Source organism: Ascaphus truei, chromosome 1 (assembly GCF_040206685.1).
Source record: "Ascaphus truei isolate aAscTru1 chromosome 1, aAscTru1.hap1, whole genome shotgun sequence".
Classification (NCBI taxonomy): domain Eukaryota; kingdom Metazoa; phylum Chordata; class Amphibia; order Anura; family Ascaphidae; genus Ascaphus; species Ascaphus truei.
In genome coordinates, this window is record NC_134483.1 from 355,345,793 (window position 1) to 355,362,222 (window position 16,430).

Here is a 16,430-nt window from a genome sequence, read left to right on the forward strand (position 1 = left end):
CTTTGACCTCATGATCTCCCACTTTGATTATTGTATCTGCTATTACCTTCCCTCCCCAATTCACAGCTTTCTCCCCTGCACTTTATAGAATAAGGGCCAAACTCGCAGAATTACGTATTTATGAGCTCTTCCTTAGGCTGCACTTATAGTGCTGGCGATGGCGACAGAAACAAATGCATTGCCGCCGTCGCGTCCACTTATAGTAAGCGCAACGCGACAGAGTGACTACTTGGTCGCGATCGCTGGAAGTCATCTCATTTTGATTTTTCCAGCAACCGCAGCCTGACATCACCGTCACGTCACCATCACTGGCACTATAAGCGTAGTCTTAAGATGCAAGTTTGCAGATCATCCAAACAGTCATGGGCATAAATCTCACCTCCCTCAGGTATGGGGGAGAAAGAGAGACAGAGATTCATAGGCCTGATCCACAGAGGTCTGTTAACTCAGTCGTAATATTTAGATGTTATTTTCCCTGGGATTAACGCATATCCACAAGCTAATTATATGCAAAAACAATGGCTGATAGCAAAGGCTTAACGGCATGTTAAGTTACTGTAGCACTATCTCACGTTTGCTTCAACTAACCTGGCTGGCGTTATGTCTGTGTGTCAGAGATGTTTCTGTGTCAGGGTTTGTACTCAGGTCTTTCTCCTTCCCAGTCTGGAGATCTGCTGGTCTGCCACCTAGGTTGCTTTTCTTCCTGCTGCTATTCTGCAGAGAGTTCATTGAATATTTCCTAACCTCCAGTTCCTGTCTCTCATCTCAGACAGGTCTATTTAAACCTCCTTTACTGTTCATCCCAGTACTCAAGCTTCCTATTACATTCTATTACTGTAAGGCTTTGGTCCCACTGCGTCCGGCGGCACGCACGGCCGCGTGCACGCTACTCACCATGTGATGGTGTCCTCCGGAGCTGGTCCCTGTCCCCCGTTGCTGCATGGCTCACTACACGCTGTGATGCGTCAGCCGTCAGGGGATGCAAGAGAATTGGGATCCCGAGCGGTGACGCGTCACGTGGTGCGCTGGTGAGCCAATCAGAGGCGGGGGCGGGAGCTGTCAGAGCTTCCCCCACCTCCAAAAGGTAGGGGGGGAAGAGAGAGAGAGTGAATGAGTGTGAATGAGTGAGAGTGTGTGAGTGAGTGTGAGAGTGTGTGAGAGTGTGTGTGTTTACCTTCCAGCAGCAGCACCCTCCTGCAGCCTGGGAGGCCGACCCATGCTGCAGCCATCCGCTGGGAGGGGGGTGGCGGTTATCCGACGGGAGCTGGGCATGTGGAGGGGGGTTATTGGACGAGAGCTGCGCAGAGGGCATGTGGAGGAGTAGGACGGAGAGTGAGGGCATGTGGGGGGTCCCACCTGCAGCCCGGGAGACCCCTGCTGCAGCAATCCGCTCAAACCACACCTCCCGGTCGCCTCACCCGCTCCCTACAGACCGCATATAGCGGTCAAGTGCCTCTCCACACGCACCTGTCTGCAGTGCGGGCGCGTGGTCTGAGGCAGCGGGGCCTTAGCCTTACTCTGCTTCATTACTGATCATTTCTACCTGCCTGCTAGCCTATCCCAGTCACTGGACTCAAGCCCTGCAGTTGCTTCATTTCACACTGTGAGTCTTTGTGGAGGGGGGTTATCGGACGGGAGCTGCGCAGAGGGCATGTGGAGAAGTAGGACGGAGAGCGAGGGCATGTGGGGGGTCCCACCTGCAGCCCGGGAGACCCCTGCTGCAGCAATCCGCTCAAACCACGTTCCCCGGCCGCCTCACCCGCTCCCTACAGACCGCATATAGCGGTCAAGTGCCTCTCCACGCGCGCCTGTCTGCAGTGCGGGCGCGTGGTCTGAGGCAGCGGGGCCTTAGCCTTACTCTGCTTCATTACTGATCATTTCTACCTGCCTGCTAGCCTATCCCATTCACTGGACTCAAGCACTGCAGTTGCTTCATTTCACACTGTGAGTCTTTGTGGATATGCATTATTAGAAGGAACATTCTTTTGCACATCATTAGTTCTAACACCCGTTATAGTTATACCTGTGAACACACCTGAGATAACTGGGAAATATGCTCATTTAAATATGTGAAATATAACCAAATTATTTAAATGATCATATTCCCCAGTCATCCCATGTGAATCTCTTCTTTCTCACTATCTCTCTCCAGCAAAAGTCCTATTTTTCATGATGGGGTGCAACATTTCTCTAACTGTCAGTTTCCCACCGGTATGCAGCAAAACGTCAAATTTAGTGAAAATTGCATACACGTCATGTCAACTTGTACGATTTTTATTGTGTAAAATTGCATTCTGTTTTCTGCCAATTTTTCAGACTGTATCACATTTTAATAAATAGGTCCCCTTAGTGCAGGACTTGCAGATTTAAGTTTACCTTTGAGTAGTAGTAGGATTTTAATCTATTGTCCAAATATGTAAATTACAGTAGGATTTAATTTTTAATTGTTTGTATAGCTGAAGAGCACATTTGTAAGGAAGGTTATGCAGAATTTTGTCTAAAATGCAGAGGCAAAAAAAGGTTAGAGATAGTTTAAGGATTTAGACAGCATTGCGCTAACCTCTTTAGTGCTCTAATGACATTTTGAGAATGTCATTTCTTTTTTGCTTGTTTTCTATTGGGGAATGGGTTCACCTCTGCCCTGGAGCGGTGAACAAGATCCGAACGAGAGAGGATGACTGTCCTCTTTTGTTCACATCACTGGTGGGTCATGTCACAGCAGGCAAATGCTACACAATCTTTCATGTGGTCATGATTCTGGAATGTCTACAGCATCCTAGAGTGGTGGTTTATTCTGCAACATAGGGATGTGCATTGGTGTACCAGAAATTTACCATGGAATATGTTCAGTTTTCCTATCCCTGGTAATATATATACTGTATATATATTTTTTTTTTAAGGCAAAAAATAAATAAATCAACAAATGTTTTGAATCTCTAAACGTCTATCTGTATGTTTTTGGACATATTGTTATGTGATTTGTTTAATAGATTTTTCAGAATATCAAGAGTAAATGACACAACAGACTGATATGTGTTTATACTGTACCTCTTTAGTGTGGATCTTGCGGCTGAATTGATCACCCTTTATACTATCGTTTTTTTTCATCAATCACTTTGTTTTATGCAATCAGTGCATTGCAAGTCCTTTTAGCATTGTGGGTAAGAGACAGCTGGTAATGTGCAGTTAACAATTCCCCCGACCTCCTTCCTAGGAGAAAAAGTGACAGTGGCATGTTTAATAGGTTAATTGTACTGTCATGTTTCAAAGGATAAATAGACACTGTTTTTTAAATCTGAGTATAACTTTTTGTAAATAATTTTTGACATTTTTACTTTTTCAAGGTAAAAAAAAAAAAAGAGTTAAGGATTTTGGCACTCATTAGCTAATGTCTTTTGGTGTTTGCCAGTCCTCAAAACGAGAGGTCAGTTGTTGCTTTTGTTTCGTCCATTATCTGGATAGTAATTATGACGCCATAATTAGTCAAGAAGATAATCATAGGTAGCTAGTATTCTTGAATTTAGCAAACCCAGAGAAAAGGAAAACATTAATTTTTAACAGATTTCTAATAAATAACTGTTTTATTTGATTGTATCTTGCTAAAAAATCTGATTACACTGACAGATCGTTTAATACCTTTTTGACCTGCTAAATTGGCTTGCCCATTTCAGTGAAGGTTGAGGTATCGTTAATTGCGCAAAATCACTCTTATCACTATTATGAATAGGGGACAAAGGTGGTAAAGCGAGTGCAGCTATGTGATCACCACTAAAAATGTATAATAATAATAGCATGTTTTTGTATAGCGCTGCTAATTGTACGCAGTGCTTTACAGAGATATTTTGCAGGCACAGGTCCCTGCCCCATAGAGCTTACAATCTATGTTTTTGGTGCCTGAGGCACAGGGAGATAAAGTGACTTGCCCAAGGTCACAAGGAGCCAACACCGGGAATTGAACCAGGCTCCCCTGCAGCAATCTCAGTGTCAGTCAGTGTCTTTACTCACTGAGCCATTCCTTCTCCTATAAGCATATACATTTGAAGACAGATCTGTATTTGTTTTTGTCTTGACAATGTATTTCCTTTGCAGTTTGATGTTTTATGATGGTGAGGTTGCCATAACTTGCTTCACTCCAACATTGCTTAGCACCTCTCTACAGCCAACAAGCCGTGTCAGGCAAGGATAGGCCTGTCCCTAGGTGGTCAGCAGGAAGGGGGCAAGTCTCAGGGGGCAGCAAGAGGGAGAGAGTAACAGCATTGCTGCTTTACTGTTTTTTTAATTACATGTAGAGTCTCTGGAGCTGAACCCCGCTTCCTGAGATACTTACCTCCTTAGGGGGCGCTGGTATCTTAGTTCAGGTTTAAAGCCCCCGGTCAAATGGGCCAATAGGAAGCTACATTTGACATCACAGCTTTCTATTATCCCATGTGATGTGACAGCTAAACCTGAGCTGGGATATCGGCATCGGCTAAGGAGGTAAAGTAAGTATAAAATTTGTTTTTTTCTTTTGGGGAGGGGTTAGGGGGGACGTTAATAGTGCTTGCCTAAGGGTGGCACGTACCTTAGGGAAAGGCCTGCCAAGGAGGTCAACTGTTTACATATTGATGTGTTATATTACTGTAACTTACTAGACTTGTTCATTCTCAGTAGTCCAGTGGCTGATAAATAATGTAGAATTCTGTAGATGAGAAATGGAGGCAAAGTCTTGGAAGACAAAATATTTAGTAAATTGTCATTTTAAAGACATGTTATCAGTCTAATGAGCTGGATAAATTGTCACTGAAATTAGCACAAAACTGGGTTTGGTAATTCTATTCTGAATGAGGCACATTTTAATGCAAAACCAATATTAAACAAACACATGTAATAAGTATTGGGCCAAATAAGACAGTTTTGTTGGCTGAATACATCAGACACAAAATAATATGAGAAATGAAATCATTCTGCAACTTGAAAACATTTCACATTTATTCTCCTATCTTAGCTTTTTGTTATCGGACTGCTACATGTATGCAACTCTTTCATCCATTGTAAATGTATTTTTTATTATTTAAAATAAAATCTGTATATTTAAAAATATATATTTTCACTGCAATTAAAAGTTAAACATCTACCATAATTTATTTGGGAGCAATAACAAATGTCCAGAAATCCCCTTATCAAAAAGATGACAAGCTCCCTAACCAACAGTAGAACAGATAAGATCCTCTTTTTCCCATTCAAATCAAGCTCATATTGGTAAATCTCAGCACACTTTGATGGTGCAGATTACATTCCATTGTCTGGCTCATCCAAATGCTATCACTGTAGTAGTGTATTAAACATGGAGCTATTGCTTGCAAAGAATACACTATTTGTGCTGCATGTGTTTATTTTTCTGTATTCTACACTTACAGTATACAGTGAATGTCTTCTGACACTTTTTATTTATACCCACTATATCATTTTTATCCTTTTTCGGCCTTTATGACATTCCCTAAACAGCTCAATGTGAACTGTAGGTGACCTTAAGATGTATGATGTTTAGGGATCTTCATGAGGGTTTACTTGTTTACTATGGGGAGATCATAGCATGATCAAAATGGAAGTGGAGAATGCTCCACTTTAGTTTTCAAATTAGGGGCCTGGCCAACCACATGAATGCTACCGTCTACTAGAATAGAAAGGAGTTGCTGGAAGGTGATGGCCAATAGCTCCCCCTAGCTGACCATTTTCTCTACTTATTATAACGTGTCTACTAGATGTAAGACTTGTATGTAATACCCCCTACTCTTACTGCATGTGCAGTAACAGCTGCTACAATTGTACCTACAGTATAATGTCATGTTGTAAAACAGCATATACAATCGAATGAATAGCCATGATCATTGTGCAATAATAAATTATTTCATTTTTTTGGCACCAAGCATTCTTGAATTCTTTGACTATATTTGTTCTCATATCTTGGGCACCTGTTGCTGTAGCTATTACTCTTAAATCTTTACCTTAAATTTGTGTGTAGTCTACCACTAGAGATGGGAGAATCCACCCAAATCTGTTTGCTGGATTTTCTGGCATTTCCCCCCCAAAATCCATTTTACGGCGTAAAATCCGCAAATGGATTTGCTCGGTTTTAATCCATGCGGATTCATCAAAAATTGGATACAATCTGTTGAGGGATTTGGAGAATCCATGGCGGATTCAACAATCCATGGCAGATTCAGCAATCCGTGGCGGTTTTTAAGAATCCGCCACCAGATTGCTGACTCCAATTGCGGCTTCTACAAATCCGTCCATGGATTGCAGAATCTGCGGAGGGTATTGGCAATAATAAAACAAAATCCACAAAACGCAAATCACTCTTTTTGAGATTGATCCACTAAAATCCGCGGACCGAAAGAACCGGGCAATCCGCCGCAGATCCAAATTTGCCAATAATATCACCCATCTCTTTTATCTATCACCCTCCAGCTTCAAAGCCTTTTTTCTTTGTCCTCAGATTTTTTCTATTTTGTGAAATGTGCACTATATATTTTGATCCCTTAAAGGTATTTAGGGCTATTTATCATTGCTTTTTTGTGTGTGTGTCTAGTTATCAACTTTCTTCTAGCATCACAATGCTAAGTAACTTTAGGTTGGTAAATAATTATGAAATTGTGGTTGAGAAATTATGAAAATAATTATTAGTTATTGTAAAATTGGTTACTGTACCAGGCAACACATTGCATAGCCCTCTGACGGCAGAAGGGTTACTATGGAAGTTTAACTGAATAAAGAAGTGGGGCACTCACAATATCCTTAAAGAACTGCCACAGGTGCTCGGCACATTCAATAAATGTAGAATAATAGTTGAAGAAGAAGTAGCACTGTATTGGACTTGCAGCTAATAGTGTCATTTTATTAATTCATGTGTAAATAATGTGTTTGCCCAGAATGACCCCACTTACTTTATATCCCTTGTATATACCTGAAGCCTGTTGTTAATGTGTAGAGACCTATACAAAATAAATGTTGACCCATATGCTGATCAAGAGGCTTGCTTTATAGTAGTTGCTAAGTAGAAGACAAGTAAAAGGAATGTAAAAAAAATACAAATCGTGTTGGTCTGTATTTAGTATGCTGTGAAGCCCCTTCCTCGTGCTGGAAAATATTTTAGTCCCATTCATTTGATTGGAAATTAACGCTTCTCCAGGATGGAGAACTGGTTTAACAGCATATTGAATAAGGATCATTGACTTCAAGTGCTCTTACCAATAGCACTCTTACCATTTGCATAGCTTGTACTTATGATTATTTACATTGGCATATACAGTATGTCTGACAGCCGGCAGTGTTACACATACTTATGTAGATTTTGTGGATGAAAACAAAACAATAAGCTTTTTAAAATAAAAATATGTGGTGTGTGTAAACATACGAAAGGAGGCTTTTGAACCCAAGATTTCTGCAGTTTTTCAGCTCTTGGATTAAAAAGTAGCGCTTAGTTTCTGCCCTTTCTGATTCAGGCATTTTCTTATTTGACTTTTACCATAAAACAAAAATAGGAAGCCCGAGTGCATTTTTATGTGTATAAGTAGTCTTACATTTTCTGAACTTATTCAACAGCTCAACTCTGTATTTAAAGACACTGTGCTGAAGGGAACGTTTAATGCAACCCTGCCTAACCCAATCCTGAATCAAGTGGAGAGCAGCCCTCTGAAAGATCAAGCCTGTAAGCAGGATTTTGGCTTAAGTCTCTGATTCAATTCCAAACACTCTAATGGTAAGTATTGTTCTACAGTTTCATGCACAGACGCCATTGAGGTTTCATCTTTTGCTTTTAATATCATTATAGATTACTAGGGGGCATCCAGATAAAAGGCCAAATATTCGTGTAATAATGCTTCCTCTCTATACCTTATTTGTACCTCAGTGTATTTCATTCGTCAACATTTCCATCTTGTCCTGCAAAATATCAGTAAACTACTCATGCAATTTTATATAATAACAAATATACAAAATGCACTAATTACTGTACAGTACAACATCCTTTGAATATGGAAAGATCTTGTGCTTTGGTAAAAATGTAATTATTCCATTACCGGTCTCTTATAATTGAAATAAGTATTTGAGTTCCCATTGTTCCATTGTTTGACATACTGCATGTATATATTGTTGCTATTTATTTTTACTGCCCCCCCCACCTCCTCTTAAGATTTTGAATAGCTCTGACATGAGGTCTCTTCATATACAAATACATTAACAAAGAAAGTAGATAAACATTTTAAAACAGTTGGGCAAACACAGAAACATAGCTATTCACATAAAAAAGTATTCAATTACTCAAGAGTGGCCTTAGGTAAGGACAAACCGGGCAACTGCCCAGGGCCCACACCGTAAGGGACCCCCCAAATGTTGTAAATATTGTATTGGGTGAAGAAGTTAATATGAGTTTTAACTACCACCTAGCAAAATCTTTTATAACTATTTAACCTTTAGAGTGCAGAGTTGATATAATGTTACATGTGTTATGTAACTTGTAATATTCACTCCAGTTGTAATAAATATTAATTACACTGATTGTATTGTGATACTTTCATTGTCACTTCATCAACAGGTTAACGTGACATTTAAATCAGAAATGCCTGACTTGCTAAGTTGCTTATAGGTCAAGAAATTCAAACATCTTTGGGGCCACCAATGACTCTCTTGCATGGCACCCCAAGGCCACCCCTAGGTATTTTGCCCAAAACTGAAAAACAATGCATAAAATATATTGTATATGGATGTTGGGACACATGGGAATTCAGTACCCCCTATAACACATTTTCTGCTATATAAAACTTTATTTAGTAAATGCTGTTTTCAATTCTCACTGGTAGGCATCTGTGGAATTAACAGAACCATAGCAGAATTTTTGGTTTGTATCCAAGGCAGGCTCTCTTGTCTATTTTAAAATGTAGATGTGGGAATTTACCACAGATGTTGAGATCTAGATGGCAGAACACAGGAAGAAAGGCTTTCAATGCACATTAAACTTACAAGAAGTAAATCTGGTGCATTTAATGCATATTGCGAAATTTAAACATAAAAAAAGGGAAGTGAAAGATAAATAATAGGTTGGTTTTTTTTAAACCCAGTTTATCGGGTAGACTAGAGATTAGAAATAAAATATATTTTTCCTTTGAATTATTACTATAACCCTAGAAGTTTTTTTTAACAGCATTTTTGTGGGTTATTTCGTTTTTTTTCCAGCTTAATTCCCAGATTCAATGCACTTTTTTAAAGACATGTTTAATGCATAACACGTGCTGCTTTAAAGGTATGTGGATGTCTCCGTTGCTAATATGATTAAACTCACCCACGACTTGTCTGCTGTTGTACAGAAGTTGACATGCCCCTTTGTACTTGGCTACCATGGAAACCACGATAATAACCAAGGATTAATATTTTCCTGCAGTCGTAGCCATGCGAGACATGGGTACACAATACAAAACATTAACAAAAATTACTGTACCTGTAATGTCATGTAAGAAAAACGGCACTCACAATTTAATCAACAGCCAAGATCTCCAGATGATTTATTTTATCCTTAATATCATTCTGCAATAATATATTATTTCTGTCTTTTTGGCACAGTTGTATCTCTACACTTCTATCCAACAGTAGCTGCGGCTTATTCATCCCTCTCAGAAGAGTATCTACATCTTCACAGTCCTCCATCTGCTGCTCCAAGGAGTGTGATTGCTTTGAAAATCTCAAGAGATAAAAACCAAAATAACAATATTGTTTTATGTTTTATTCTCGACAGAATTACTTTCTTGTTGCTAGCGTAACCTATTTTAACAGCTGACTTTTTCGCTATAAAAGTGTGAACTTGATTAAAAGAATGTGAAATACATATTGGCTTCATTTGTGAGTTTTTTTTTTTCAAGGTGATAATATTAATTCTAACAACAATGGTAAAAATGTAAATCTAGATTAATATTTCCAGTTTGACACTGGGACAAGGATACAGTACCTAAGTGCATCTGTAGTTCAGGGCATACCTTGATATGTGGAGGCATTATCTGCTCCCATCCCCACTTTGAAAATAAATATGTTAACCTTCATGGAACAGCTTTAATGGTAGAAAGGTGTTAATTGTTTTGTTTTTGTTTTTTTAAAGAGGCACTTATCATAATGGCAACATACATCAACTTGCTAAATGGGACCACAGCTTTAAGCACTGGTGTTTATAAACGTAATCACTCATTAGAACTCAATACAAGGGAAAAGCTAGTTTCACATCATAGAGGAAAACATTGTTGGAGAGAGGAAACATATTATGCCAGCTTGATTCTTGTTAAATGTTCAATTCAGAAGCATACTGTATCTTGTGATATCAATAATGGCAAGAAAATCTAAGAAAGCTACCGAGGCACTGTAACTTGTGGCTTAATCCCACAATAACGCAGTTAGAACAGTGACACTGAAACGCATGTGTTAATAATCAAAACACATTTCTTGGAGTCACATGAGATTCCACAGAATGTGCCTTGGCTCTGTATTCAGGGCTTCTTTACAAAGAGGTTTCATTCAGTCATTTGACAACACGTTTTGTTTTTTTCCCAAAGGAGGTTGCAAACTCACTGGTCCTAATTTTGAATCTAATTGACCCTAATTCAATAAGTTGTGAAGCCGCTTCCAGGTGCTGGAGGAGAGTTCAGCTCCTTTCAAATGAATGTGAATCAAATATTCTCTATCACAGGGAGGCTTCATGGTGTATTGACCGAATAGGTGTTAACTAAATGGGAGCTAACGTGAATTCATGTTTGTTAACCCGTAACAGACTTTAATTAATAACTCCTTTGGTGCTTAGATTGAATTTGCCCTACAATAGGTGCACAGAGACACATTTTGAACATGCATCACTTATTATCAGCATATTCAGCCAGCGAGGTTAACTGGCATCCTAATGCACTTCTCTTGAGACAAGATACTTAGCAGCCAATGAATTTCGAATGAGAGAACATGGTTCGAGTATCATTGCCAGCTTATTGGGACTTTAGTAAAAAGGCTCCTTAAGTCAATGATTGGCGGTGCCTGTAAATCCTAATATGCTCTGCGTACAGTCAATCAGTCTGGCAGGGTCATATACTGTACAGATGTACAGTAGAATGACTTACCTTCCACAGAGCTGTGGGGGGGAAAAAAAACATTGGGGACAGCGACAGCTCATCTATGTGAAGTGGGCTGGCAGCGGCTACATTTCAGCACATTATTGCCGTGGTCTGTTTCCCCTCGCAATCCTGCGCTGTGGGGAAAGTACATCTGTAAAACGGCATTATTAATATTGCACCATAAAGTTAATTCACACATATTTTTGTTAGTTTGAGTCACATTTTGACTTAATCAACACAATAACACATGGATTTGTGTAAAGAAACTGTTCACAGTGTAATATTATTATTTAACAATAAACAGATAACATATCTGTGTCATATTTTGCAACCTTGTATCTTCTACCATTATTTTAGGCGAACAACCTTTCCTGTAACAAGAGATCTCTGTATTCTAGCTACTGTTACCATGGATAACGCTGCTCTTTGATACAATTTTTCATAGCCTTAATTCAGCCACTTGAAGTCTATCTTCATGGAAAACCTTGATGACCATACTGTAGCCATATCTCCCCATTTTCAATCACAAACCTTTATGACACTGCCTAGTACTTGCAATATTTCCTATGCTCTTCAATCATAACTATCCATTCGTGACAACAAAACTAAACCCCCATTGATTTGATTATACCTTGACTTGCAACACACAAGAAAGAAGGGAAATCACAGGATCTCCCTAAGTCCCTACCCTCTTCAATGCACTCAAAAACTGTCAGGAAAGGTAGGAGTTAAATACTCCAAGACACAATTGTCTCCATGGCTAGTAACACTACATTAAGTAAATGCTCCCAACACTGTGGCGGGACATATTACCAATAAAAGCCCAAATGGCCAAAAAGTTTTATTCAAAATTTAAAACACAGTGTACATATATACAATATGTGTTAAAAGTAATAAAAGAAGGGTGATACTGATTGCCCTATGATAGGAAATGGAACCAGGTACAAATGCTCTATATGGTTATTTGATCCACAATGCAATCAAACACCCTGGCTCTCATTAAACAATATTAGTTATGGCAAATCAGAGTCATCCTGTGTGTCATGAGAAGCTGCTAAAATACTGGTGTATCCAACAATTAGCCTTGCGGTGATGAGAGTCGCACACGCTACTTGTTTACTCACTATACAATGCTAGTGATATGTATCACATAAAGCACTATACCCACTACAAAGATGTGTGGCAGAATATAATCCACATCACATTAAACACTGTTGTGTATGTATGTATATATATATATATATATATATATATATATATATATATATATATATATATATATATATACATACATACATACACACACACAACAGTGTTTAATGTGATGTGGATTATATTCTGCCACACATCTTTGTAGTGGGTATAGTGCTTTATGTGATACATATCACTAGCATTGTATAGTGAGTAAACAAGTAGTAGTAGTGTATATATATATATATATATATATATATATATATATATATATATATATATATATATATATATATATATGCTCAATTGGTAGGAGGGTCTCGTCATAGTGAAAATTGTTTGAACCAAATACATAGCACCACTCACTCCTCCACTATCCACATACCCACATGTCTCTCAATGCAATGTTGAACACAATACATATCCATGTCACGAGCAATCACATAAACGAAAGGAGAGCATGTAATATACAACTGTTTCCCAGACGAACAGAGACGAATACACCCGTGTCCTCCAAAGACGTCAACGCGATGACATCATACCCGGCGTACGTTTCGCGCTCGGGGCTCGCACTCGGGGATAGCTTGGGACTCTATTAAAAATAATCCTATTCCTCAAAACCCATATTTCAGGGTGCGTTTTGTTTGGCGTTCAACATTTTCACATTTCTTTTCAACTTTGTGAATTTTGACCAAACTTTTAAGAGTAAAAGTTTCGATTGAACATTCTTGAATTTTCAAACTTTTTTGAAAAGTAGGTGCAGCGAACTTTGCCAATTTTAACTTCTTTCAGGGACGTAGATGGATATAAACTCACCTCAAAAAGAGATGTTAGAGATTTAAGGGCCAGCTTGATGGTGGTGCCGTCAGTTCTATCACACCGAGCCCTGTGCTTACAGAGGCCCCGTGCTCTTCCCCACAACAGTTAAACTGATTGCAGAGGGAGAGCGCAGAGCCTCTGTAAGCGCCACTTACCTTCCATCCGGCTTTTCCTCTCCAACATTGCCTCATTTCTGCGACGTCGTGGCGTCACATTGCCATTACAATGTGACATTTTGACGCCATATGATGCCGTGACGTTGCTGAGATGATGAGATGCCAGAGCAGGTAAAAGGCCCCGCGCTCTTCCCCAGCTACAAGCCACACTTTATTTCAAGTCGGCTCTGCGTAGAGAACCACATCTCTTCTTACCATTCTTTTTAAGTCTCACTTTAACTTTGTCCTCTGCCTGTACTCCAGTTCTCCAGTGCTCCTGTAGCTGATTTTGAGGTGAGTCCATCCACCCATATCCTCCTCTTGTAATAAACTCTTCTATATTTTATCTCATTTTTCAAGCCTTATTAAATAGAAATGGGTTGTAAAAAGCAGATACAATAAGATCATTACTTGAGATCATCCTTTAAAGCGAGGTTAGTATGATAATAGTAATATTGGGAAATGTTGAAATGCCTTATTATCCCCATTAAACTGCTATTTGTTAACTTCTCTCTTTCCTGTGCAGACAACCTTTCCTATATCTATGACATTCCTTTTCTAAGTTGCATCTATGACTCTCAGTGCATTTTATTCTAATATTTGTAATAATCCTTTATGGCTTCACTGCTACAGGCATTGCAAAGCAGCAGCAAATGGGTTAAGGGGTCACCGAGCACCTTAAAAATGTAGAATATAGAAACCATTAAATACACGCTGGGGCAAATTCCAGCTGTTCAAAGGAGTCTACCCTGCCAGCAGTCCTAATATCATGAGCTCATTTTATTAATACCACTTAATACATTTTATCAGGTACTTAAAATGCTGAGGCAGCATATAACAAATGGCTGTGATGCACCATGCACACTAGAGTGCATGTTTTAGTGGAAAACTTTTTTTTACATATATATATTTATATCTTCTGCCCCTGTGAAATGCAGATACGAATTTAATTAAGCAAACATTATGTTCTAATTTGTTATGCAAGGTTTCTGCGCATCCATAAATCAAAATAAAAATTGGGATCGTTTTACAAGTCAAGCTACAATGTATGCTCAGGTTTAGTCTAACTGCCTTGCTATTTTAATAAAGCACTTGGGATGTACTAATCCTCTAGGACACTTTGTCACATTGGTCTACACAGGTTAGTTTATTTACTTGGTAGCCAATGCACTGAGCCAATGCTGTTTAATATTGTGGCTCCTATTTAAGACAGGGAATGCTTTCAAATATTTTCTATGTTAACCAATTTAAATGTCCCATGTCTTCTGCAAAACAGATAGCCCCCCATCTTCCAAAATGTAATACAATAAGACCGTAAAGAAAGCGCTGAAACTCAGATGGAAGTGTGTTAAAGCTACAGCAGCATTTATTAACCTTTAAGTGCCCTTATGACATCTAGTGAACATCACGAGGGCCATGATGCTAGTATCCCTTGTGATGACAAGTGAACGTCATCACTTTTATGCCAGTTTTGTTTGGAGCGTTGATTGCGATCTGTGGGCCAAACCCCTTTTCCGTCACAATAAGAATCCCCTGAGCTTTGCCTCTAGCCCAGGGGTGGACAACTCCAGCCCTCAAGGGCCACCAACAGAACAGGTTTTCAGAATATCCCTGCTTCAGCACAGGTGGCTCAATTAGTGGCTCAGTATTTGTTTGACTTTGACTGAGCCTCTGATTGAGCCACCTGTGCTGAAGCAGCAATATCCAGAAAACCTAACCTGTTGATGACCCTTGAAGACTGGAGTCACCCACCCCAACTCTAGCCCATTTGGCTGACAGCTAGTTCTAACCTCCCTCCTCCAAATTCTGACATTTCATTGTAAGGTCAATTTCCACTTTCATGCCTTCAAAACACCAAAGCCAAATAGTGTGGATGCATACACAATTATTATATAAACTTATAACACAAAACATATAAAATATTTAGCGAAAAAAATATATAAATGAAAATACAAAACAAAAAATCATGGAGGGAGGGATGGAGAAGACTTGAGTTGATTCCATCCATACCTAGCCTTTCATACCTGGTCTTCACAATGCCAAACCTCCCTAGTCTCTCAACTGTCAACCAATCACTGCCCGACACTATTAGGCACAGCACCCCAGCAACACAGACTATTAATCAGCATCTGTGTCCATTACTTGACCAAACGCTAACAGCCCAAGGTTATAGATAGGAGGTTCTTCAAGAAAATGGCGGGGAAAAGAGCGAAATTTGCATCCACACAGAAATCCTAGCCTCAATGCTGAAGACTTTTGATGGTTCGTCAAACATTTAGGCTCATATACTGTCTACTAAGTGGCACTATTCTATAAAACACTTTTCAGCACAGATTGGTGTTTTATGGACTAGGACCGCTTAGTCAATTAAGTAAAGGGCTTATGGCCTTAAGGTCAAATTAGGGTTTATGGCCCTAATTATCTAAGACCTTAATTCAGGTGACATTTTCACCATCTCTTTTTGTTTAGAACACAGTGAAGAAACAAGAGAAGCACTGTATACTGTGAGATATTCAATAAGCTTCAATATCCTGCTAAATTCACGTGACTTTCAGCTGACATTTCTGGCCAGCAGCCTGGTTGAAACAGTTTTCAAGGTTAAAAAAGATCAGGAGATAAATGTTAAGATGAAAAAAGTAAATGTGGCCGATGAACAAACACATAAGAAGAAATGGTCCTGTAATAAATTTTCTATCAGGTGTTCATCAGTGTGTTAAAGGAACCAAAGGAGTTAATACAGAATTCATTCTCATACATAGTGATGCAGGAAAAAGAGAGATATTACTCTGACTTTCATATTATTTCCAGACACTGTGATAAACAATTCAGGGAGCCAGGGATTAGAAGCAGCTGTATGCTTCCATGTGGTCTGAAGGACACAGTAGGACAATAAGGAATGGAGATATCATTAATTTTCTCTTTGCCCTTTTTTTTTCTTCTTCTAATACACATGGGAAAAATGCTCATTCACAGGCAAGGGGAACGACCCCCTGCCTTTTATTGCCCACATCCCAAAAACCTTTGGCAGAGCAGCCCTGAAATCCAGCTTACTCAGCACTGCTGGAAATGGCACTCATCACTACAGGATACAGAAATGTATGAATTACAGGTTTAGACTGCAAACCAAGATCTTTAAATCAATTGT

The 16,430-nt window shown here is 39.2% G+C and overlaps 1 protein-coding gene across 1 annotated transcript in view; it reads left to right on the forward strand.

Annotated features, from left to right (window-relative positions):
• The window catches only part of STPG2 (sperm tail PG-rich repeat containing 2), a 759,671-nt gene extending 749,830 nt beyond the window's left edge, over nt 1-9,841 (forward strand). The window contains exons 14-15 of the mRNA XM_075609709.1: nt 7,585-7,741; nt 9,598-9,841. Coding sequence (XP_075465824.1) covers nt 7,585-7,719 — 135 coding nt within the window. The 3' untranslated portion in view covers nt 7,720-7,741; nt 9,598-9,841. The remainder of the gene's footprint in view (nt 1-7,584; nt 7,742-9,597) is intronic.
• The last annotated feature ends 6,589 nt before the right edge of the window (nt 9,842-16,430 follow it).